This window comes from Lepisma saccharinum, chromosome 12 (assembly GCF_977018435.1).
Source record: "Lepisma saccharinum chromosome 12, izLepSacc3.1, whole genome shotgun sequence".
Classification (NCBI taxonomy): domain Eukaryota; kingdom Metazoa; phylum Arthropoda; class Insecta; order Zygentoma; family Lepismatidae; genus Lepisma; species Lepisma saccharinum.
The window spans coordinates 44,322,163-44,348,070 of NC_139240.1; the positions used below are offsets into that span (position 1 = coordinate 44,322,163).

Here is a 25,908-nt window from a genome sequence, read left to right on the forward strand (position 1 = left end):
TAGGCGGTGGTGTCAATGCAAATTATTCAAGCTAGGGGATGCCTCATGAAAATTACATCACCTCCCCCCCCCCCTCCATCCCTTCGAGCATTGCCTGTCTCTCTTCCAGTTCCATGAATTTCGTCACATACAAGCATTATAAATCCGCCAAATTTAGTGATTTTCCCTGAAGTTGGCACTCTGCTTTTCCTTGAAATTCGACTGCGGTCGCAGCTATATGGGACATTCTGATGACGTCAGCCATGTTGCCATCCTGTTTACTTCTGTTTCAAGCAACCCCCCTCCCCCGCTGTCAAAATGTCAAAACCTTCGCCCTGGCGGTGGGGGTTTCGGCCCGAGTCATCCCACTGAAATAGGTTTGGCAACATAAACAAACCATGTTGTCATAGCAACCATTCACCGCACGTGTTTTCAACCACGCGGGTCGGTGGTAGTTTCCGCAAAAGGAAGGGATATATGGTCAAACTTGTTGTGTCCGAGATCCGAGTTCTTTGTGTCGCCCGCGTAGCGTGTTCATGGATGGGAATCCATTTTTTAAAGAAATTTCAGTGACCGAGGCCCTTTTGTTGTGCTGTGTTTTTGACATGTGTTGTGTTGTTCTGTGTTCTTGTTCCGTGTGCGTGTGAAAATGGATTTAATCACCGAACTTCAGTGGCGTATGCTGGTTCTAACAAGTGGGTAATCTCCGACCCTTGATCATCAAACTCCAAAAGTTTCCGTGCATTTTATATCAGGATCCATATGGGATTTAGGAATATTTTGTGGGAATGTTTGTCTTATTGTGGCGACCACAATCAATTAATTCTCATTATTGCAGTTTAATATACGTGTAATTTCAAATAATAAAACAAGACAGTATTATAAAGCAAAATAAAAAAAAAACCTGTGAAATATAAAATGAAAGACATGCACTAGTGAAATAGAAACCCTCATTATTAATTTAAGTGCAAAATTCAACTTACCCCAGGACCCGATTACTTGTAGTTGAACTCCAGTCTTCTTATTTGAGAGGTGAACTTCCCAATAACGGCTTCATGAAATGGAAAGGTGGGGTTGTTCCGAAGATTACGTAGCAACTCCTTTTCAATTGATAGCAGAGCAAGTCCACTTAACCTGTCCTGTCCTTGGGTTGATCTGCAGAATGATTTTATTCTTTTGAGAGCCGAAAAAGAACGTTCAACAGAAGCTGTAGTGGATGGTATAGTGAGAATGAGTGTTGCCAACTTATATACTTCTGGCAAGGCAACAGTTAGTTTGTTCTTTACCATATTAGAAACTATCTCGTAAATTGGCTTCCCAGTAAAATTGAGATCTTGAGATGCATAGAGAACGGTGAGTTCATTTTTCAGCCTCACAGAATCAAAGTTTGCACCATATTTTTCCAATAGAGACATGAAAGCTCTTTCTGGAAAGTTACTCTTAAACACTGGGAACTGAAATGAATCCAAGAGGGAAACAAAGTGCAATGTATGAAAATCGCCAAATCTATCATAAAGTTGACCATGTAATGTGTCGATCACTTCATTAAACAATCTTCTGTAACTAGTTTCTGGGTCTTCATTTTTTCGTTTCCTTTCCAGGTCTGTAACTTCACTCTTAGTCGAGTACCATACTTGCGCAAAACCATCAACTCTCATTTCTTTAAGTATTTGCATCACGTCATGAATTTTTTGTGAACAATAGGCTATGTCCAAACTCTTAGTTTGCAATGTGTTGTATAACACATCAGTGTAGGAAAAAATTTTGGAAAACAGTTCGAGCAAGAAACAAGTTTGGAACTTGTTTAAGAAAGAAATGCACCCATTCGCCTGTAGCATAGTCTCGGAATCCCATTCCCCAGCACTTTCGACAATATTCTCAAAGAACTCTATTAGTTCACTTCTGCTTTCCTTTATTGTGTTGACAAGACGCGAAGAGAAGTTCCATCTGGTAGGTGCAACTTTTGGCAACTTTTTCGCGACAAATTCTTTTAATGCTTGGGTTCTTTTCGTCGATTTAGAGAAAAAAGAACCCAATCCAGATAATGTTGTAAAAAAGATGCTACATTCTTTGATTCTGCAGACCGATTGCTGAAGCACAAGATTCAGTACGTGGCTCTGACAATGGACAAACAGCGCCTGAGGATAGACTTCCCTAACTTTCGCTTGCAGTCCACTAGTGCTTCCAGACATTACTGATGCCCCGTCATAAGTCTGACTGCAGAGTTTATTACTAATGCGGTAGTCTCGTATCACATCTTGGACAAGCGTGAACAAACCATTGGCTGTTCGGTCAGCACTAACGTCAGCGAAAAACAAAAATCTTTCTTGTGCATGGCCATTTTCGTCAACATAACGAATGCATGCTGACAATTGGGATTTATTAGTAATGTCAGTTGTTTCATCTAATAATATAGCTACAAAATTAGCTTTGTCTACTTCGCCTTTTATAGCTTCACTGACCACGCTACAAACTGCCTTAATAAGGTCATTTTGAATTAGAGGTGACGTGCCTTTAAAGACCGTTGCAGTTTGCAAGTGATCGGCAAGTTGCGAGTCATACTCGGCTGTATACTGCAACAATTCTACAAAGTTTCCTTTGTTCAAGGAGTCACTTTCTTCACCATGGCCTCGAAAAGGAAGTTCTTGCTTTGCGAGGAAACACACTGCATTTATTAAGCGCACAAGTATATCTCTATTTCTCTTCACCATTTCATTGTGCCGTACCACATCCAAAGCACGCTGTTTGTCCAGTTGCACGTCAATACGTGTCTGTGCGAAAGATTGCAGCTTGACAAAGGAAGTTATATGACTTTTTGATTTTTCATGTTTGGCACAAGCGTTGCAAAGATTGTTTAGATTACAGTATCCGCCACTTGTCCAAACATTCTTTTCAGCCCCGAAAAGTAAGCACGGCCAACAAAAAAGCTTATTAACACTTGTACTTCCTGTCAACCATGGTGTTTTGTCATAATTTGCTTGCGAGAAATGTCTCACATATTCCCGATTTTTGTCTTTGTATATAGAAGTAAGTTCAAGCGATGGCACTGGCCTACCTGTATTAACAATTTGCAACTTCTCCTGAAAAGATCTTGTTCCAAAAGGTTTCACCAGCAAATCTTCTATCACATCCATTATCCTTTAACACAGCACTATCACGACAAACACTAAAATAACACCTAAATAAATAATAAACACCAAGCACAGCACAAAGCCAACGACCACACGCATTCAGTTTCACGCGCCAATCTTCTGTTGTGTTCCTGGCTCAGAATGAAATTCCCTATGAATGATAAAAAAAATCCCTTTCCGAGCTCCAAATTCCCTGCGCTGACAGGTTTTAAAAGTTCGAATCAGTGCAGGCCTGAGCCAGAAATTTATTTCGGGGTGGGGGTGGAGAGGAGGGTACTCATCCCTTATTAGCAGCCGCCACATAAAGTTGAAAAAGTGGGGGTAGAAGTTCTGAAGATAAATCTCAGATAATTACAACGTATTATGCAAGGTGTTTAATTCTGCAAATGAAGTAAAATTAATTACCACAATACACTTTTTAAATTAGATATATGTAGGATTTCGGGGAGGGGAGTCCTCCACTTGGCTACGTGCCTGATGTGTTTTTTCCTTATATGTTTTAGTCGTTCACCTTCATCACTATTAATCTAAAAAAGTGGAATAGTAACTTAAATTAACTAAAATATATATAATTTATTTATATCTTTTCCTTTAAAAAATATTCAGTTCCGTGAAGGAAGTACTCTCGCTGCTTTTGAAGATTAGAGAGAAGAAACAATCACTATTTTTGCAAATACAAGAATGGGGGGGAGTCAGCTTATAGGTGCATTAATTGCTTAAGTTTTGAATTTTAATTTAGTTTGCTTCATCTTCAATATTTAAGCTTTTTCCTTTTGATAAATTTCTATGTAACAGACATCAGCAAGACAGAAGTAAATGTATAGTGAAAATTAGCGTAGAATTGGTTTGCTTATGTTATTCATATTTTCCTATTCTTCGCACTTTACCGGGTAAGTTTTCCCTATTTCCCTTACAGAAGGCAATTTGTGAACCCAAAATTCCCGTTCCTGAGAAATGTCCCTGCCATAAAAAACACATGGTTTAGCGACGACATAGCCTTCGGGAGAGAATTGTGGAGGAGGGTTGTAGGAGGTCAATGGTCGCCAGCGGAGGGAAAGGCAAACTCTAGGGGTTGAGACCGGTGGACTCTCACCAGAAGGAGCTTACCCTGGCCACGGAATCGCCGCGCCTGAGCTGAGAAGCAGAGTTTCCTCCCCCTCTTTTCTTTCTCTTCCCTCCTCGCCAAGGGTTGTAAAAGGAAGCGGGTGGAATGACGTCATGGTGAGATTCCCTAACGTCATTCCACCGGCTGGAGAAAGGTTCCCGGACATTCAGCGGCAAACGGTTGGAAGCATTCGCGGCGCGCTGGAAGCAAAGAATATGCATCGAAATTGGTTTGGAAGAATATTTTTTTTTTAAAAAAAAAAAGAAAGAAATACAGCCGGGTCATCTGAGATTACCTAGATGACCCAGAGAATACGCCGCTGCCGAACTTGTCTCCAAGACGCCATTCTCACGGCTTCCTTACGAGGATAGGATACAAATAATAGAGACAGGTAGGCCTCTCCCACCTCTTCCGGACCTTACAGTCGTGCAGAAAGACAAAAATAAGATATATATAAGGCGTTTTCACGAGACCAGCTACCAAAAATATCTTTGGTTGACTGGGTCGAGTGCACTTAATAAGTTGTATTGCTGGGCATGTTTGCTTTTTTCTACCGACAAAAGTCCTTGGAATACAACAGGATTTAGTAACTTAAACTATTTGGTAACTGCTTGCGATAAACACCAAAAATCACTTAGTCATATACGTGCGTTTGAATCTCAAAACGATCTAAAATTTGTGTCTCTGTTGGATTCAGACAAATTTCATACATTTCGTGAAATGTTTCCTCAAACTCTTTTGGCAGAACTGAGTGAACAGTATGCCTCAGATTTTGATAGAGTCCGCCTCAAAAATGAACTAAGTGTGCTTTATTCTCTGGATGAGTACAAGAATAAATCAGTGAATGAAATTACAAATTATATGAAGCTCAATAATTTGGACATAGTGTTTAGTGAAGTGTATAAACTAGCAGAACTAATATTGACATTTCCATCGACAACAGCAACCGTCGAAAGGAGTTTTTCTTCTCTAAGGAGAATTAAAACTTATCTCAGAGCAACACAGGGACAAGCGCGGCTTAGTAATTTAGCTATAATGTCTATTGAGAAAGGGGTTCTAATCAACATCAGAAATTCATGTGAGGACACATTCTTCGATAAAGTGACAAAAAAATTCACGGAGAAGGAGAGGAGAATGGAGTTTACCTTCAAGTAAGGTAAGAAGTTACTTATTTTTTCATACTCGCATGTAGGTCCTACATATTGCATGTTATAGACCGCTCCTCTTTATAAATAAGCATGAAATAGTTTATGTCCATTGCCTACTATTGTTGTTTTTAATGGCAAAATTTCGATGTAAACAAAAAATCCAAAATGAATGAGGAAGAGCCCCTCCCCCTTTTTTGCCAGACACATTTTCATTTAAAATTCAAACACTACTATATTTGGAGATAGCCCTGATCTTCGTCTCAGCATACGCCACTGTGTAAAATATATTTCAAGATGTGGAAAACGCATAATTAAGATAACCTGATGTCTAAAGTTAACCAGTGTTCATCTTATTTCCCTTATTAGGGAGTAATTTTAAGTTTTTCGTCCTTTTTTTTTTTTTTACAAAATAGTAAAAAAAAATGGAGTGTCCTGTTTAGGGAAATATTTATTTTCTGCCATCTTTTGTATACAATATTGTTGATTGTGTATTTACTGCATTTAGAACAGAATTTTAAATATTTACTTACTAGTGCCATATATGAATTAGGTACTGTTCATATACTGCACAATATTGTTGATTGTGTATTTACTGCATTTAGAACAGAATTTTAAATATTTACTTACTAGTGCCATATATGAATTGTGTACTGTTCATAAATACTTGTTCATATTTTAAGTTTTTGATCATGTTCAACTATTGTTATAGTCATGACATGACACGTGAATTTTTACATGCCTCAATAGCTCACATATGTGTAAAATGAAATTACTTGTAGGACCAGCAGATCTACATTAATATCATGTAGTGAAATAGTTTTCTCAACAGATATGCCAGAATGATATATTTGACAATGTTCTAAACCCCCAAACCTATGTTCCCATTTCTTCATGACTCCCTAGAAAGTGTTGTTAGAGATGTAATGGGGAGATTCATAAAAAGTGACATCTTGAACAATGCAAAAAATAGTTTTAAATTAATGCAAATTGATGTCAGGAATTCTGACAACTTGATTCCTTTAACAAAGATTGATATTGGAATTTGTGCCAAAGCTGCTTTGGAAGCTAAAGAGGTGAATGAAAAGAAGAAGCTTATGTTTTTTAATAGCTGTAGAATTTTTTTGCAACCAACGACAGAGAAGATTGTGGAACGTAGTCCCTTAAGTTCAGGTTGGTGAGAGCCGCCAGTTGTTTAGTTCCGAAGCAAATGACTCAGTTTCCAAAGCGATGTGCTCAGCGCATGGAAGACGTGATACAGGAACTTCTCAGGAGAAAGAGAATGAAGGCTGTAACTGGTGATAAAGTAATTCGCCAGTTTAAGACATTGTTGCACAATGTCAGTAGTGAAAAGGAATTGAAGAGAAGTTTTGTAACTTTTCAATCAAAACTGATGCACTAGATTCTTTTTTTACAGGTGTCATGAAGGGCAAGGATGACTTCTCTGAGTTATGGAGCACTGTTAAGTTGGTTTTGATTTTATCACATGATAATGCATATGTGGAAAGTGGGTTTTCTGTAAATAAGCAGGTTTTAATAGAAAACTTGAAAGAAGAGTCTGTTGTGGCTATTCTGCAAGTTTATGATGCAGTGAAAGTGGTAGGAGGAGTGTCAAATGTAGAAGTAAGCAAAGATATGATCCAGAGTGTTAAAGGTGCACGTATTAGATACGAAGAAGCATTGCAGAAGACGAGAAAGAAATGTGATCACAAAGAAGACAAAAGGAAAGAAATGAAACGTAAAGCAAGTGAGATCTGTGCTTTACAAGCCAAACAACAAAAGATGCAAGAAGAAGCAAAGGCTATTGCAGAACAATTAATAAAAACTTGAAGCTTCTGAGAAGTAAAGTTTCTTAATTTGCTGTATCCGACATTAAGTACATTTCTTGTTTTATATTTCGGTCTCAATAACTTATTATTCCTTTTTAAATTGGTACTAATAATTGTCACTTCATTTTTATATGTTTTAAAAATTCCAATAATTTGTTTGTCTTAACTATTATTGTACGCATTACAGATTAATTGATATTGTATCCATTTATAAACATCCATGAAAGTGTGAAAATATTTCAGTGTTCTATATCAGATATGTTAGAAATTGTTTCAGAGTTGTTTAAAGTTCTAGAAAACTGGTCATCTTTGTTCTTAATTACATGCAAAGAAGTGTAATTTTATTATATTATTGAACTAGTTTTGTTGTTATTTGCATCAGAAAACAACAGTAATAAAGAAGATTGAGGGGAAATGGAGGAGGCCATTGTAAAATTATAGTAGTAATTTACTGTGCATTCAATACTCTGAAAAAAATGAGGATTCTGGAAAACTCAGGGAAATCTCAGGGAAAATGGATTTGGAGTTTGCGTGGGAACCCTGTAAAGAGGAAATAAAAAGTAGGCTTAATTCAGGAAATGCATGTTACTTCTCTCTTCATAAACTTTTGTCTTCTCGTTTAATATCTAAGAAACTAAAAGTTAAAATATACAAAACAGTAATTTTGCCTGTAGTATTATATGGATGTGAGACTTGGTCCCGTACATAGAAAGAGGAACATAAGTTGAGAGTATTTGAAAATAAGATCCTTAGAAAAATCTTTGGACCTAAAAGGGATGAAGGAGACAGGTGAGTGGAGAAGGTTACGGTACATAATTTAGAACTACATAATTTGTATTCATGTCCAGATATTATTAGAATAATTAAATCAAGAAGACTTAGGTGGGAAGGCCATGTGGCACGAATGGGAGAGGAAAGAGGAGTTTACAGGATACTTGTTGGGAAACCTGATGGTAAGAGACCTGTAGGAAGGCCAAGACGAAGATGGAGGGACAACGTTGAGATGGACCTAAGGGAAATCGATAGGGATGGAAAAGAGTATATAGATCTTGCTCAAGATAGGGAAAGATGGAAGGCCTGGGTTGCTGCAGCCATGAACCTTCGGGTTTAAGAAGGCTAGAGAGTTAGTTAGTTATGTATTGAGCACAAAGCCTGAAGTACAATATGTTTCAAGCTACAATACTCAATATTTATGTTCACTACGTGTGAATGTAAGCATAGGCGTAACCTGGCAAGGGCAAAGGGAAGCTCTTGCCCTCTCCCAAATTTATAGATTAATTTAAAATTTGCAAGTAATAATTACAGTGGAACCCCGATTTAATTTCCTCGATTTTGCATTTTTCTTCATTTTGCATTCAATCTTGGTGGTCCCAACATAGCAAATTTCTTAGAAAATTTCCAAGATTTTACATTTTCCCGCGTATTAAGTTTTTCAGCTTGGTCTCCTGGGTAACGTAAAATCGAGGTTCCACTGTATCTAAGTTAGTTTCAACAGTCTTCATTTTTCTAAAAATTTTATATATTATATAATTATATATAGAATCATTATTAACATTCCCAAGTTTAGCAAATTTATCTTCGAGAACATTCTTTTTGTGCATTTTATCTCATTTTATCTCAATATGGAAGTTCTTTTTTGGCTACTCTTCATGGGGATACGTAATACTACACATTTGTGCTGATTAAAGTTTTTTCAAATTGAGCTTTTTCGCCACATAGCACATAAAATATCCTTGTGACGGGTTGGTTGGAACAGAAAAAATACTTGTATAGACTTCTATAGTATAAAGCAACAAGTACGGCAATTATGTACCAATTCCGTAGAAATAGTATTCAAGGCATAAATTTCTTAGTAATCATCTAGGGTGAAATGACAATAACCCGCAGTACAATGTGTCAGCGATTGCAAAGTACCACAACAGTACCAGGAAGTATGCACTATTTTGAACTTACAGGTTCTGTAAGTTACTTTTTACAAGTAACTGAGTTACAGTCAATCATTAAAAAAGTTAACTCAGTTATTGTTACTGGTACTTTGAAATTAACTGAGTTTCTTTTACAGTTACTGTAACAGTAACGTACTGTTAATGATCATTGATTTGTGTAAAAGTTATACAGAATCAATGATCATGAAGACTTCCGTATTTTACTTATGTTTCTAGTACATAATATGTATTCATATATTTACATTATTACTGCTAATAAATTAAGGAAAACACAGTCAGCTTTGCTTGAACGATTATAATTTTAAAAAATGATTTGTATGCTGACCACGGCATTTTGAATATGATGTCATTGATTCCACTTGCACCTATTTCTTTCTCCTCCATTCCAAGCTCAACAAGATCCAAAGATCCACTCCCTCGACAATGACTGTTTCCTAGCTGGACAACAACATTCCAAACGAACGCAGCAGTCTACCAAAAACAATGGAGTTTTCACATACAATTAGAAATGAATTACAGTAAAGCGTGGATGTTCTAAATTTAGCATGCAACAAAGCATAGCTTCCTTGACAGCAATTCCAAGAAAATACTTGCACGTAGCATCCGGAGAAGGTACATATTTTATTTTTATAGTCTGGAACAGAATTGTCCAATTTAGCTATTTCCCTACTGCAAAAAGTTACTCTGTTACCGTTGTTAACGTTACACATACTTACTTTTAAAAGTAGCTAGTTACAGTTAGAACTCCTAAATAAAAAGTAACTGTACTTGTAACTTTGTAACTATTTACTTCGAAACCTAGTTGTTTAACAGTCAGAGCCAAAATAGTAAGTGCTGATGTAATATGTTTTGTATAACTGTATGGTTTGACTTTTGTGAAGAAGTGGCTTTCCGAATTCCAACTGTAAACAGTTATGTACGTAGTAGCATGTGTGTGCGTGACTCAAACTTGTTTGTAGGATTTCTTCAAAAGTCCACGTGAAAATGGAGATGCAGCTATTAAATTCTTGCATCCACTTGGTCCATCAACTTCCTACTACTGGCCGAAAAGTATGCTGTGTCCAGTGGACATTAACGACACAAATGGATGGACATATGTACTTAGTGGTAAGTCAAATACTTTAGTGTGTTTGAAATAGTCAAAATATCCATCTAAAATGTGAACGGCACAATTTATAGTACATGAAATTTTGGCAATGCTTAGACTACAATTTTTAGGTACTATCTTAATGGATGTCACTTGGAAACTATCTTCATGTTGAGATAATCACAAAGTTTTCCATCACATAAAAATAGTGTCCAGGATTATTTGATAAATACATTTGAAAAATCACAATTATTACTCTTTATTTGTTTGTTCCTCAAGTGCCAGGAGAATTACAAAATATATTTAACTGGTAAATTTTAATTAATCTATAAATTTGGGAGAGGGCAATAGCTTCCCTTTGCCCCTGCCAGGTTACGCCTATGCTTACATTCACACATAGTGAACATAAATATTTAATATTGTACCTTGAAACATATTGTTTGTGCTAAATACATAAGCATTTTTAATATAATTTACTTTTAATGTCATTTTATGCAAATGATTTTTTATCACCCTGTCTCTGAACCGCCCATCCCAATTTTTCCATCAGGCGTTAGTACACACTCTGAGCTACCTACATATAAAATTGGGGGGAAATTTAAGGGGGGGCATTGCATGAAATTCGTTCTTGAAATTAAGTCATTTATTTTTCTAAAAAAATACATAAAACTATATATAAAATACATGTTTATTGATGCATTCATCTGAAACGTTATTTAAATGAAAGCTGATACTATTCTGAACAAAAGAAAACAAACTTGAAGTTTCTACGGCAAACCCGAGGGAAGATACGATCGTTTATAACCTAATGCGTGTCATTCAAAGTTGAGTCGCATGTGGCGTACAAGGAGATCTTAAAAAGCGTATAACTTCTGAACCCCTTGACCAATTTTAAAAAAGTTGTCATTTCTGTAATCAGCATCAAAAGTTCTATAAGCATATCAAATTTCATCAAAATCGGGGATGATGGGTGACATTTTCACAAAATTCTGGATCATTTAACATGGAATGACCCGGTAATCTTATAACAAATACCATGAACTTACATCGTACAGTGTGTCCATAATAAACGTACAATTTTGTAGACATTGTGGACACCATGTATGAAGTACTAATAGTATCAGGTTTTAATAGTATATCAGTGATAGTTAACCAATTTCGACATGTGGATTCCATATCGCTAAATACAGTCTCCAAAATTTAATGTTCGAACTCTCTCTCCACTACAGAAATCCCTTGACAATGTAAGATCTAATTAACACTTTATCAAGAGCTTCCTATCTCCCCCTTTAAATTTAATACTCAATTCTACCAACAAAATTTCAATGCCCATTTTAGACTTACTGTTTATATTGAAGAGTGAATATTACCTACTAAAAAAAAATATTCTCAGTCTCCACACCAGAATTTCCGCAACAGCCTAAGACAATAGTAATATACAAGAATTGGACCCCCCCCTCAATTTAATTTTCAATCCTCCTCTAAATAAATTACTCGCCATAATCTAAAACCTAGAGTTGGATACTGTCCACCCAAACGTTTAAATCAGATTCCCCCCCCCCAAGAACCCACGTGTCAATTAATACCTAAAATGTCATAGTTGGATATTTGCCCCCCCTCGATAATACCCTTAAACACTCTCTTTTCTTCATCTAATGGATTAAATACGGTGCATTTAAGGTGTAAAATTTGCACATATATTTTGGAGAAACATATAATGTTGAATTTTATATTATTTAAAGGGGAAACCTCCCCAAATCTCAATGTCGCAGTCTGCGCCATTATCCCCCCTATGGGCACCTCTGATACCATGGATTGGTTTGGCTGTGGCATGGAAATAAGGCACAGTTATTCAAACTTGTGAGCATCTACGAGGAGTATCTGGAACCCTCGCTAGAGAATGAGCTGATACAGTTTGCACACCTAGTAAGCAGTAGCAATATCAAACATCAGGAAGACATCCCAAATGGAACTGTCTATGTATAATATTGAATGTAAGGACCCGTTCTGCAGTACATTTTTCAATGTCGAAATTCTCTTTAGAATGCATTTCGTCTTAATGGTAAACTGCAGGGGAGAAAGATCTTTCTCAAAAATGAAATTAGTTAAAAACAGGCTTCGTGCTGCCATGGGACAGGATCGCTTATCCAAGCTTTGTTTATTAAGCATTGAACATGAACTTCTTCGTGAATTGGACTTCGATGATATAGTAGATGAATTTTCGGCGAAAAAGGCAAGAAAAGGGTGTCTTTAAGTGTTAAGCCTTTGGGAATTTTCTTGAAGGAAGTGTAGTTACTACAATTTCCACAATGAACCTGTCGGTAATTGTCCAGTAGATGGACCGTGCATATTTGAACCCAGAACAAGCATCTAACTAAAAGAAATGACATGTCAGAAAATTGACGTGTCAATTACACGTGATCATGCGGTTACAACGTACGTGGACAGTATTACTGAAATTATGATAACTCGAACCAAAACGACTCTGCATTATACATTTTACTCTAAATAAAGTAAATAAAACAAAATAAATAAATCTAAACCTAAAAATGCGTATTCCTTACCACGTCCCACAAAATGCACTATTGAAAAGAGAAATGCAAAGCGCGAAAACAGTGTTACCCAGCCCAACTTGTTCCTGTAGTTGTCTGTCTAGATGGCACTCACCGCTGTGGTGTAGACAATTTCAGCCATTGGGTCCGGGTAATGGGGCTGTCAAACTATTCCAGTGGCGGCGCCACCCCTGCTGTGTCCCTAAAGAATTTCGTTCGTCATTTGGTGCCCTAAGCTTTACATTGCAGCGCGATGGGATGGCTATGGGCCTAGTCCAAGCAAACATGGGGAATTTGATGCTGAACGTGCTGCTATTACATTAAATTGCAAGTTTAATTTCATCTTAACCTCAGAAATTATGTCGGAACATGATATATGAATAATCAGTGCTGTGAAACTATGAAAAACTAAATATGCTGACCAAGGCAGTAATTTATTTTATTAAAAACATAAACTAAACGTAACGTTTCAACCTTCTAGCAAGGTCTTCTTCAGACTCTGTATCAAGTACAAAAGCAACAAGATACAAAAACATCTTGTATTTCTTTGCCAAAGAAATACAAGATGAAGAGAGAGGGATATTATTGGAACTTGAAATAGAAGAAGAAGACAAGTTAATTTTTCTAGATATATTGATGAAAAGGAAGAGAGGACAAGAAATTGAAACCGCTTGGCATCAGAAGAAGTGTGCAGCAGGGGTGTTCTGCCACAAAAGAAGTGATGTAAGTGAGGTGACAAAAATAAATTTTATAAAGAATATGGAGGACAGAATCAAGAAAATATGCATGAAAGAATGTGAAAAAGAAGGCAAAATAAATAGCCTATGGAAACAGCTGGAAAAGAATGGCTATGAGAAGCAGGATAGACTGGACATAAACAGAAGAAGGAAGAAAACGGGCAGGGAAGAATTGGAAGAGGAAGAGAAAGAAAGAGAGAGATGGTTTGGAATAAGGAGTATGGGGAAGACCACAGAAAAGATATGCAAAGTGCTTAAGAAAGCGGGAATTAAAACTTACAGGAAGGGAGGGAGAAGCATCTTAGGAATAGCGAGGAATGCAAACAAGAAAAAGGAAAACAGAGAAGAGGAAGAGGAAGGGATTATCTACGAAGTGAAATGTAAAGAATGTCAGAGTGTGTACATAGGAGAAACGAAAAAGAGGCTGAAAGACAGGTTGAAACAACATAGGGATGATGTACGACTTAAGAGAGAAAGAAATGCAATATTTAAACACACGAGAGAAACAGGACATGACATAGAGTGGGATGAGGCTAAGCAGATAGGAAGGGAGAAGAGAATGCTAGTGAGAAAATGGAAGGAAGCCAAAGAAATAGAGAAAAAAGGTGAAGAAGACACAACTGGAATGGGGGATTGAAGTTAAACAAAGAATGGAAGAAGATGTTAGAAAGAGTGGAAAGGACAAGAGAGAAAGAGGAGAGGAGAAGGAAGAAAAATGAAGGGAAAAGAGGTGAGATTAAAAGTCCAACCACATTCTATATGGAAGTAATTGTGTTTAGCCTTTTAGGTGAAAGTAAAGTTGGAAAGTGAAAGTCACCTGCTAGAAAGTTCCAAACAACTTTCTAAATAGTCTTGAGGGAGTAATGTTTGTGTATATATAATACGCTGTTTTTGTATCTTGTTGCTTTTGTACTTGATACAGAGTCTGAAGAAGACCTTGCTAGAAGGTTGAAACGTTACGTTTAGTTTATGTTTTTAATAAAATAAATTACTGCCTTGGTCAGCATATTTAGTTTTTCATAATCATGGAAACAAGGCTTAATGGTGTTATAAATAACTGTGAAACTAGGAAACAAAAAAGCCTTAAAATTTGCACGATGTTATTAACGAAAGAAGGTTATGTACTTCGTAGGATTATCTATTATCTTAATCGTATCTGAGAATTGATTGTTTGAATAAGTGTGTCTTATTTCCACACCACAGCCAAATCAATGCATGGTGTAAAGTATACTGAGCTTCATATATCTACAAACAGATCGACTGAGAGCTGTGCTACAATTGGATCCAGAAGAGTAGACATGCGACAATATTGAAGTTTTTTAATTTATTTTTTAATTTTTTTAAGTAATTTTTCACAAGCATAGCCAGCTGGTTCAAAGACTTTTCTGGTGGAAGCCCTTCACAGTTTCCTTTTGGTGAGGGCCCAGGGGTAATTGCCCCAATTGCCCGTAGATTAATCCGGCCCTCGTGGTGGTATATTCATAAATGATCATGCATCTATGTACAGTAATTACACACACATTTCTTTCATAAAAATAAAATGTTAGTTTTTATTTTAACCAAAAAAGGTGCCTGGCGTACAGTTGCGTCCAATTTGTGGCCAGATAGACTGATCGGGACTGGACCTACAAAGTGAGTCCTAAGCACTGTAGTACCTCCACCAGGAAACAAACTCAAATATCCTTTACTAGCATTTTGATAGCATAAGTGATTTTTGTGAAGTAGCTCTGCGTTATTTGATCACAATGATCACAAATGGATAAGCTTGAGAATTCGTTTTCTTGGGCGAAACTGCCACAAATGTGGGAAATATTTGATCTACAATCATGTCGCTTTGTGACCACAACACAATCAAAAAGCCCCGGATTCGATTTCCAGTCTCGAATTACTAAACTGCCGTAATTCTAGTGCCAATTAATGCATTTGTGATAAAAATTTTGTTTTACTCTTTCACTATCTGGAAAAAGTTTTTATTACCAACACTTTTTTATAATATGCATTATAGGGTGACCATAATAGTTTGACCTAAGAACGGGACATCCCAAGAGGATCAGTCCCCCCCCCCCTCCTTTCCTGAAAAAGCAGTTTCACATAAATGATACATCATAAACAATAAATCAAACATGATCTCCCATTCGCGATTAAAATTATCCGATATGCCATCTTATGAGATTTTGAGGAACCATTCCACGTAGCATGCTTAGCTGTGTTGAAGCCTTTCAAAGCATGGGGAACATGCGAAAAAGTAACGTCTACTGTTCAGTTTTTGCTCTAAATCGTTTTGTGGGTCAGGACAAGTGAAAATCTTACATGTGTTTTCCATCCCGTGCAATGAACAAAATGAAATTTGTAAATACACCAGGGAAAACAGAACTGATTGGCATAACTGAAATGCGGCAAGGAAATTACGAAGAATGCACGAGTCTGTTCACTTTATTTTCCGAAAGATGATTTTGTTACCATGAAAGTAAGTTTTAAATTGTTCTTTATGAATACATTTTTTCTTCGAAAACAATGTAGTATGTATGTAATTTGGAACAGATGCAAATCGATTACGTGCGAAGATGAAAATAGTTTGAGAATTAATTAATGTCTGTAATGGTAAAGGTAAGTCAGAAAAGGGAAACTGACATGCTAATGTTGCTGTTTCATGCAGTAAGCTAATTTTCAGTGAAGACTGAAGATAGCTTCAATGAAATTGTTTTTATTATTATTATCCTGTGTTGTTATTAAACCAGTGTGCCTCTTTGGTAAAAGAATTGCAACGGCATGTTTACATTTTTCTCCTGCCCAAGCTTTGCAATACAGGTGAATTTCTTTATTTTCAAATCATTTCTGAGAGCCCCAGTTACAACCGAGATGCAGATGAAACAGCACTGCTTTGAAGAACAAGTGCGTATACATTAGTTTCGTGTGCGTTTTCCGTGTTATTTTTGGCTATCATAATTAAATGCTTCGCTCTCAGCACAGCTTCACCTTCGTTATAGTTCCTGGAGTTCACATAGCATTCGCAATATTTAAAAATATCGCGTAATTTAAATGTTTCTTCCATCCCAGCAATGACAACACGCTGCTATTACGTACTACTACTGAATGTAAACAAACATTTATCCTACATAGAGCGGCCATATTAGAGGCGACACTAGCGCTCAGGTGGTAATGTTAATCGTCAATTGTTAAACGGTATTTCACGGTGTCACTTACACAGCTTTTCTCGTCCTTCCTGATCAACCTTTGATATTTGTCCTTTGCTGAAGTTGATTGATTTTGTGTTTTAAGTGCACTTTATGCACAGTAAGGCTAATCGGGACTGGACCTATAGTTCAAAGTGGAATCCGAACCACTATATGCCTCCGGGACTCGAACCCGGGACTCCTTGATTACAAGGCGACGACGCTACCACTGCGCCATTGGGGAGGCACTTTGGTGAAGTTGAGTAATACCAGAAGTGTTTAGCAGAAGAACCAATCTTCTTGAGAGCATCATCAATCCCGAAAACCTTACCCCACATATCAGACACACAGCTCTAGATTTTTTCTTTGAGTTTGTGTCAAAACGCAGAAAATTTAAATTCTTGTTGCAATTCCGTAAAGAAACTGCGTGCTTATTCACTGCTCTTCAAATAACGGGACACATATTGTTTTGTATATACAAAACAATACAACTTCCATTTGGCATGAAATGTCTCTCAAATTTCGACTTGGTTTCCAAAATAACTCCTAGACCTTTAAAAAACGGGACAAATAATGGCTTTTTAATAATATGGACTGGACGACCGGGACACGCCACTGAAACGGGACTGTCCCGGTCAAAAAGGGTGGTCACCAGTAGCGTGTGGTGACAATTAGATAACCGATGCACTGAATATATAAGTTTTAAATAAACAATAGTACATGAAAACACCGCACGCCACTGCTTTGCAGCATTTTAGTCTTTCACGGGCTCCGCAAAAATGCCTCTCGACACTCTCGGGGAGTCGAAGTATCCTAGGAATTATGCAAAATTCGATTTACATACTGAAACACTGCACGCCACTGGTGGTCACCCTATGCATTGATCCCTTTTAGGAGCACGTACCATCGTGCCCCTCCCCAGGGGTTTATCCAGGATTTTTCCCTTGGGGGGGTGTTGGAAAATTTTGTGGGGGGTGTAAGTTTGGGGAAGTTAAGTGCATATTTTGGACCGTTTTAAAAATGTTCGCCCTAATTCAATTTGTTCATGGATGTTTCTAGAGATTAAACCCTTCTCTTCACGTAACATTTCAGAAGAAAAAAGATGGAAAATAGATTAGTGTTAACATTTCAGTTTAACGTTTCGAGCATTGCTTTCCTTCCGATAATGTTCAGTACTTGATTTAATCAATCGTTAGACAAAACACAAGGAATGACATTAAAAAACACACACTTTTAACATATTATTACCAGGAATCATTTGATGCAATTCTTAAGCTAGTTATAAAGAAATTAGAAACACTTGCACAATATTTTAACTGTATTTGTATCGTTCTTGCCGTAGGTGTAACTCGGAGTTCAACTTGGGGCTGCTCAATTGAAATAGCAGTGAGAATGCATTGCATGGGTGTGCGCGCACTTGCCTGTCTGAAGTAGTAGTAATAAATACAGATATAATATGACTTAAATAAATTATGACACTGCCAGCGAAGCGAGCAAGGAAATTTTTAGAACTATTTCTTTGCAAACTGATTATGCATATTATTAGTTAAACATAGCGACAGTATCCCATGATGTTTACTCTTTACAATCTTGCTTTGCTCGTTCGTTGAAGACTTCAATATGAAATTCCTGGACCGATTTAATTCAAAAGCAATGTCAGGTATCTATCAAACGTGCATCCCAACTTCCCACTAAATTTTAACGTCTTCATGGCCATGCTCTAAATACGTATATCGAGTTTCATTACTTTATTTCAGTTTTTGAATCATCGTTTAAACAGAGATTTGAAAACACCAGCAGAATTTGGAACTCACTCGCTACATAGAACTATTAAAAATTATACATGCATATTTTTTAACTGTTAGAACAGGAGGGTGCAGGGGGCATGTGGTGAGGTAAAGAGGACGCCTAACGAGCAAAGCAAGATTGTAAAGAGTAAACATCATGGGATACTGTCGGTATGTTTAATTAATAATATGAATATGCATTATACCCTTACAAAACTTTGGAAAATATGCTTGGCGCTTTTGAGAGTTTATCTTTCAAATTCCAAATGAGAGACTAGGGAATTAGGAGTCACATGCCTCTTTGCCTTAAAGAAAACGAAATAACATGTGCAAATAAACGCATGGCATGTTAACTGCAAAAGGAAGAAAATGAATTTTCACTTCAAAATTGAGGCAATGCTTAATTTTATTTTCAATTATTTAAAAATTGAATAGCATTTATTTCACTATCCAACACAAAGAGCACAATGAACCAAACAAATTTTCTCTCTCCACGTTTTCCAGCAGGCAGTGGCAAGCGCCGTCGTGCCCTCACTGGTGCGCCTATGGTCAGATATAAATTTGTGACTTAATGTAAATTAAATTTATTTTATGTTTAATTTCTTGCACTCAGGCTCGTAGCCAGGAATTCTTTGTAGGGGGGTGGGGGCAAAGTCAATCCTAGAGGGCGCAAATTTTTAATATATTGTGTCGCATTGGCAGATATAGCAGGGTATACAGAGGCACTTGCCCCCTCCCTCAAAAGAGATAAGTAACAGAAATGGGATGATATCTTGAAACTGTAACGGACAAAAAAACAACTTCGAGCAACATCAAATGGCATTTTTTCGATAATGACCTTTCCAGATTGCCAAAGAATATAAAGTTTAACATAAATAGGCTAATAGGGACTGTATCTACTTGATATTTACAGGTTGATAATGTTAATAATAGACGATTAATGGGCCTCTCTGCAGAACTGATTAAGGGAGCACTTTATAAATCATGCTTCTTAATGATTTCCTCTAGTTTCCAGTATGCAAGATTTTTCCGCACAAAGGAATGTAACGAGAATCCAACAACACCATTGTGTTGTGTTATGCAAGAAAAATCGAATTAATTAAATAATAATGGTTATATATTTTCTACACTTTGATGAATTGTGTAAAAATTTGTAATACACTTTTTTGTACTTGCTAAAACATGGGTCCCTTAGTCCACCACGGACTCTTATTTCCTTCTGCATCACTACAGACAATGTTTGCCTACTGGTTACGTTAACCATTTTGCAAAATATTGTGTGAATTGTATTATATTATAGTTGAATACATGTTTTGACACCTGCCAAACAATAGTGCCTCCCCAATGGCGCAGTGTTAGCGTCGTCGCCTTGTAATCAAGGGGTTCTGGGTTTCGATAGCTGGTGGAGGCACATAGTGGTTCGGATCCAACTTTAAACTGTAGGTCCAGTCCCAATTAGCCTTACTGTGCATAAAGTGGACTTAAAACACCAAATCAATCAATCAATCAAACCTGCCAAACCAATAGGAATACCTTGATTGTTCAATGACTTCTTGGATTACAGTGTCATCATTAATATTTCATATTAAGTTTCATAGAAATAAATTGTTTTAATAGGGCGCAAATAATTTTACGGGGCGCCATGGCATTCTCTTTTTAACATTTTTTTTTCATATACACTACCGACAAAAAGTTTAAGACCACCAGGAAAAAGTGCCAAAATCAGTAGAAATGAATGTATTTCGTAATTAATGTACAAGAAACAGATGTAAGAATCTGCTTGGCAATGTACAAACATAGGTACATCCACTATACATACTAATGTCACCATAGGCATCGACTCCATGGGGCTTAGGGGGGCTCGAGCCCCCCCAATGTTAATGATGTGGGGGCAGAGCCCCCCAAATAATTTTGCTTAAGAGGATCTAATGTATTATTTTTCTTCTCTTGTAAAGTTTACTCTGAATTGTGCCACATGAACTTAACTTTAAATACACATTTGAAATGTTCTAGACCATCAACTTTGGGGGGACTATGACTGGAGACAGCAAAACACATGACTTATTACTATATACTAAGTATATAATTATTATTTACTATTATACATATATTAATCAGAGACATAATGAATTTAGCCAACGACTTGTTAAAGACTAAAAGAATGGGACCACTTTGCCCTCGTCGGTGGACGTTGAGAGCCTCCAGTATGCAACTGATCTTAAGGAACTATGAAAACCTTCTCAATTTTCTTGTGAAATTTTCTGAAGAAGATTCTACTGACGCAGCATGAAAATGTGCTGGATACCTGGAGACATTGCTTCACTTCAAGACATTTTTCTTTCTCTCCCTCTACTGCCATGTGATGGTCCAATAGAAGAGGTAAACTGTAAGATTCAGTCTTCACGCATTGGTGCTACAGAAGTGGAATCAAAACTAAAATACTTGACTGACATCTTTCAAGAAAAGCGAATGTGTTTTGAGCAGTTCTGGCTGAAATGCACAGAGGGCAAACCGAGCCTCGTTGATGAGCCAGAATTGCCCCGGCAACGTCACGTCCCTGAGAGACTTGAAAATCCTGATGCTGCTTAACATCACAAGTTCTACACTCCACAATAGTATTATAAATCAATATACACTGACGTGTGTGACACAGCAAAATCACGTGTTAAACAAGGACAAGAATCTACAGGACTACAAAAAGTAACAGCCGTAGAGAAAGAATGCATCTCAGCTGTGAACAGTTGCACAACAAACTTTCAGCAAACGCGAGAATTCTTTCGCCAAGATTTGGATGCTGATAGGCTCTCCTTACACATGTCCATGCTTGGTGATATCGCCAAACAGAAGAAAGTGGTTCTAACTACCATACGTGACATAAGGAAATTTTTTTTGGAAGACAGCACCCTCCAGGAGTCAAATTCATGATCGTCCTCCGCACCTTGCCAGTGACGACAGCCACAGCCGAAAGGTCATTCAGTGCTATTTGCCGACTAAAGACATATTTGAGATCTACAATGAGGCAGAAGAGACTAAGCAGCTTAGCGGTACTCCACATACATCAATTTGTGCTTGATAATTTGGACTTGAGACCACTCGTTAATGAGTTCATAAAAAATAACCCACTGCGTAGAGCAACTTTTGCTTTATTTTTAAATCATGTTCATATGTTTTTGTTGTGTATGTCACTTTATATCTTAGTGTACATGCTATTTTTTTATTATTGCAAAATTAAATTTAAAATGTAAAATATTGTAGCAAGAACAAAAAAGTAAAACTATTTTCCTGCGATTTGTGTTAGCATTTATGTAAATAATTATATAAAACTGTTAAATATTCGTTATTTTATGGGTTATTTGCAACCTGTCACATGTCTGTTGCAGACATTAAAACACACCCATGCCCTCGCTGGGACTCGAACCCGAGACCACCAGATGAAAGCGAGTTGAGTCGACCACCCAACATGCTCGGCTACCGAGGCCGGCATAAAACTGTTAAGTATATACATACTTTTCAATAAAAATGTTAATTGTTATCTAAAAAACAAATGAGCAGACACAAAAGACATAAAGAGACTTTGAAACATTTTCTAAACGTTTTTCATGTTACATTTTATTTGCATGAGGAATATAATAGCTGCTTAAAAACTGCTATACGAAGACGTAATTTTTATTTTTAAAAAGGGAGGAAGTGAGTCATTCATTCATTTATTTCAGTGATCAGAGCCCCCCCAATAATTTTGACAAGTCGGCGCCCCTGAATGTCACCTCATATTTTGCTTTCATCAACATGTCTGCCATGGGCCTTAATGACAGCAGCGCAAACATGTGGCATGCGCTCCAACAGTTTGTCCAGATAGAATGGTTGAATGTTAAGCAAGGCATCGTTGATGAATTCCCATAGCTGTTGAGTGTTGCTGGGTAACTTCTTCCTGATGTCCCTATCGATTTGGTCCCATAGCAGTTCAATTGGTGAAAGATCAGCAGACTGTGGTGGCCACGTCATGAGAACTAATGCCCCTTCTGTTGCCTTGCGTTCCAAATACCGCGTGCACAATTTGGATGTATGTTTGGGATCATTATCTTGTTGAAAAATAAACCCATTACCAACAAGACGAGGACCAGAGGGGATGGCATGGTGTACCAATATCTGATGATACCCTCCTTTTACCAATGTTCCTGAATTTTATGAAGGTCCCCGATCTGGTTTCCGGCAAAACATCCCCACACCATTACACTTCCACCCCCATGTTTCACTGTGGGAACAAGACACTCTTCTTCCATTCTCTCGCCGACCTTTCGACGTACAAAGGTGCCAAATAATTCATATTTGGATTCGTCGGTCCAGAGTACCCGTTTCCGGTTATCCACAGTCCAACCTTGGTGCTTTTTAACAAAGGCCAATCGTTTCGTCTTGTTCACACGTCGTAACAATGGCTTTCTAGCAGCTACTCTGCCATGCAGCCCTTCTTCACGCAACCTATTCTTCACCGTTGACACAGACACAGGCGCCAGTCTGCTGTTATTCAGGGAAGAAGCGATGACTGGTGCTGTTAGGCGCCTGTTCCGTTTGCTAGTTACTGTAATATATCTATCGTCAGCTCCAGACGTTACACGAGCTCTTCCACTACGTTCACGGTCAGCATGACTGTTGGTTTTACGGTATCTGTCCAATGCACAATGAACACCAGTCTTGGAAATATTCAGTTTTCTTGCTATTTCGCATTCCGAATAACCTTAATTTTTCAGTGCACATATCACAGCACGCTTTTCAACCAAAATTGCCTGTTCCCCATGATGACGGCCCATTTCACACAGCTCCACTTACAGTTGGGAGCTCAGAAGACTGCAAGGCTGAGGAATGCGAAACTGTTGTCGCCGTGCGCAGGCAGCTCGTCTTCCTTTCAGGGTGGCAGCGGCATAAATGAAAAAGGCATGGTACGAAAACGCATTGCAAATGAGTGGAACATATTACATAGTAGCAAGTGAAAGCAATACTAATAATGGAGGAATTTTACTTTGATGATTAAAGTATTTGTACAATAACATGCTTTCCACTCACCTTTCATCAGTCATCGTCACTATCTGATAAGGTTTGTGCCAATTCCGATCCCGAAGATGAATCGCTGTCACTGATGTTGTCGTCTTCATCACTGTCAATACCACCTAGTGAAATAACGATTCTATCCACAGTGTCCTCCATCAGACCATCTTTCTGCCAGTAGTCCTGTTCGACAGTGATGACATGCTTGTCATATCCTTCCCAGTCAGCTGGCGTCACAGATTCCACCGCATTCTTTGTCACTTCCTCCAACCTTGACAACGTAAAATCTCCTGTTATATTTTTCTCCCTCACAAGTCGTTTTATTTTAGCCCACGCTAGTTCAATGGCATTCAATTCGCACATGTAAGGAGGCAACCGAAACACTGCATGGCCATTCGTCTTCAAAAGTTCGTCCACACGAAAAATCTTATCTGGCGGCCTGTACTTTTCGATCAATTGGAATAATTCAAATTTTTTCATGCTTTCTGAAAATGGCACTTCGTTTAGTCTTAACCAGTCTATCATCTCCTGCTTCACAGAATATTTAGTCGGAGGCTTATTCACCTGTATGTTGTGGTAGGGAGCGTTATCCAATACACAAACACTTGCCCTCGGGAGGGCTGGCAGAAGTTTTTCCCTCACCCATTTCTCGAAGTTAACGGAATTCATCTGTCCATGATAGTCTCCGGTTGCCTTTCCTGCCCTAAATATCAAGTTTGCTACATTTATGAAGCCGTGCCTTGAACCAGCATGAACTAAAATTAACCTATTGGAGGAACTGGTGTTGGTTGACACTCCTTGTACTGAGTCACTTTGCCAGCATTTCCCAAAGGTGAGATTATTGTCGACCCATGACTCGTCGATATATACTATCACACGATTCTCCGATCTCAATTTTTTAATTGCCCTTAGATATTTGGCACGCCAATGAACAATATTTGGACGTTCTATGAGAATTTTTCTGTTGCTTCTGCATTTTTTCCAACTGAAACCCATATCATGAAGCAGACGACGTAAACTATGCACTTTCCACGGAAAGTGCATAGTTATTTTTTTCACGAATGGCTGAAAGAAGTTTCGGTGCCGTTGGTATTGTATTTTTCACAAGGTAAAATTCTTGTATTACGTCTCTGATGACCCTTCGATCGAATTCGTCGCAATGGAATCTGTATTGCTCGGCTCGTCGTCGTTTCTTACCCGGTGTAGACAGTGACGTCTCGCCCGCTTCATGGGACTCTTTCCTTATTTTTGATACACTCCGCACAGATACGCCCGTGTAATTACACACACGCAAATTTGATTGCTGTAGCAAGTACTTTAATTTTCCTTCTTTGGCCTCTTCATCACACTGCTGTATCACGTTTCTTATTATCTCCCTAGCTTCACTGTGAATTGTCTGTCCCATTCTTCGCGAAGAAGACATACTCGCACTGCAACAATGGAACAAGAGCACTGGAGTTAGCAAGACGCACACACACAGATCCAAAATAGTATATAATATAGTTGAGAAAGTAGCGCAGTCTTCCCTCCCGAAGCTGAAAAAAGAGGGTCGTGGGAGGTTCCAACCCTGACGTCAATCACGGGACAGGGGTGACGCTGTCACTGACCTTTCCGCTTGTTATAGGATCTGCATTTGTGCGAGGGAACTTGAAAGTGCCTTGTGTTTCCTTTTCTTTGGCTTGTGTGATAGTGGGGATTTTCTTGTTTTTGCAACAACAGTAACACTTCAGTAAGATGCCGCGCAATTGTGCTGTTGCTTTGTGCCAGAACAACGCAAGAAATACAGTAGGTGTAAGCTATTTGCTCCCAAAGCATGGCCGTATTTAGGGGGGGTTAGGGTTCAAGCCCCTCCCCCTACCGAAACTTCTGGCATGTTGGATTAATACGAGTTCAGAAACTAAAATTTGTAACATATTTTTAAAAAAAAAATATTCGCAGTTGCACAAAATACAACAGACACACAATTCTGAAATGATGGAGTTGAAATTTTCAAACATTTTGAATTCTGAAATTTGAGCGAAACGGGTTTCATTCTCAGAATCACAGCCCACCCATGACCCCTTCATTTTCACTTCTGCTGTCCTCTTTCCAGTGCTGTTCCTGGATCAGACTGAAAATTCCCTTGCGATTATCCCAAAATTCCAGTTACAACTTTTAATTCCCTGTTCGATAAGGGTTTAAATGCCCCTTCATAAGTGTTCAAACCTAGAATATCCTGCTTCATAGCGTGTTACATTCACTATCCTTCACCCAGAAGTCGATATACGGTAGTACATACTGTACATTTAACCTATATGCGGTCCTATAAAGCACATACTTGTATAGGGCATAGTGGTTGTAGTATATCATGCTGTTTGGAAAGCATAGGAACAATATGAGCGTCGGAAAGTGGGATCG

At 37.9% G+C, this 25,908-nt stretch overlaps 1 protein-coding gene across 1 annotated transcript; it reads right to left on the reverse strand.

The window, feature by feature from the left end:
- Positions 1–23,535: 23,535 nt before the first annotated feature.
- LOC145996318 (uncharacterized) lies at positions 23,536–24,507 on the reverse strand. Its single transcript, XM_083132750.1, has one exon. It carries the CDS (start codon positions 24,505–24,507, stop codon positions 23,536–23,538), a length of 972 nt encoding a protein of 323 aa, XP_082988876.1.
- Between the last annotated feature and the right edge of the window lie 1,401 nt (positions 24,508–25,908).

Excerpts from the sequence above, each read along its gene's own strand:
- LOC145996318 (XM_083132750.1), bottom strand. The coding sequence starts at position 24,507 with ATGGGTTTCAGTTGGAAAAAATGCAGAAGCAACAGAAAAATTCTCATA.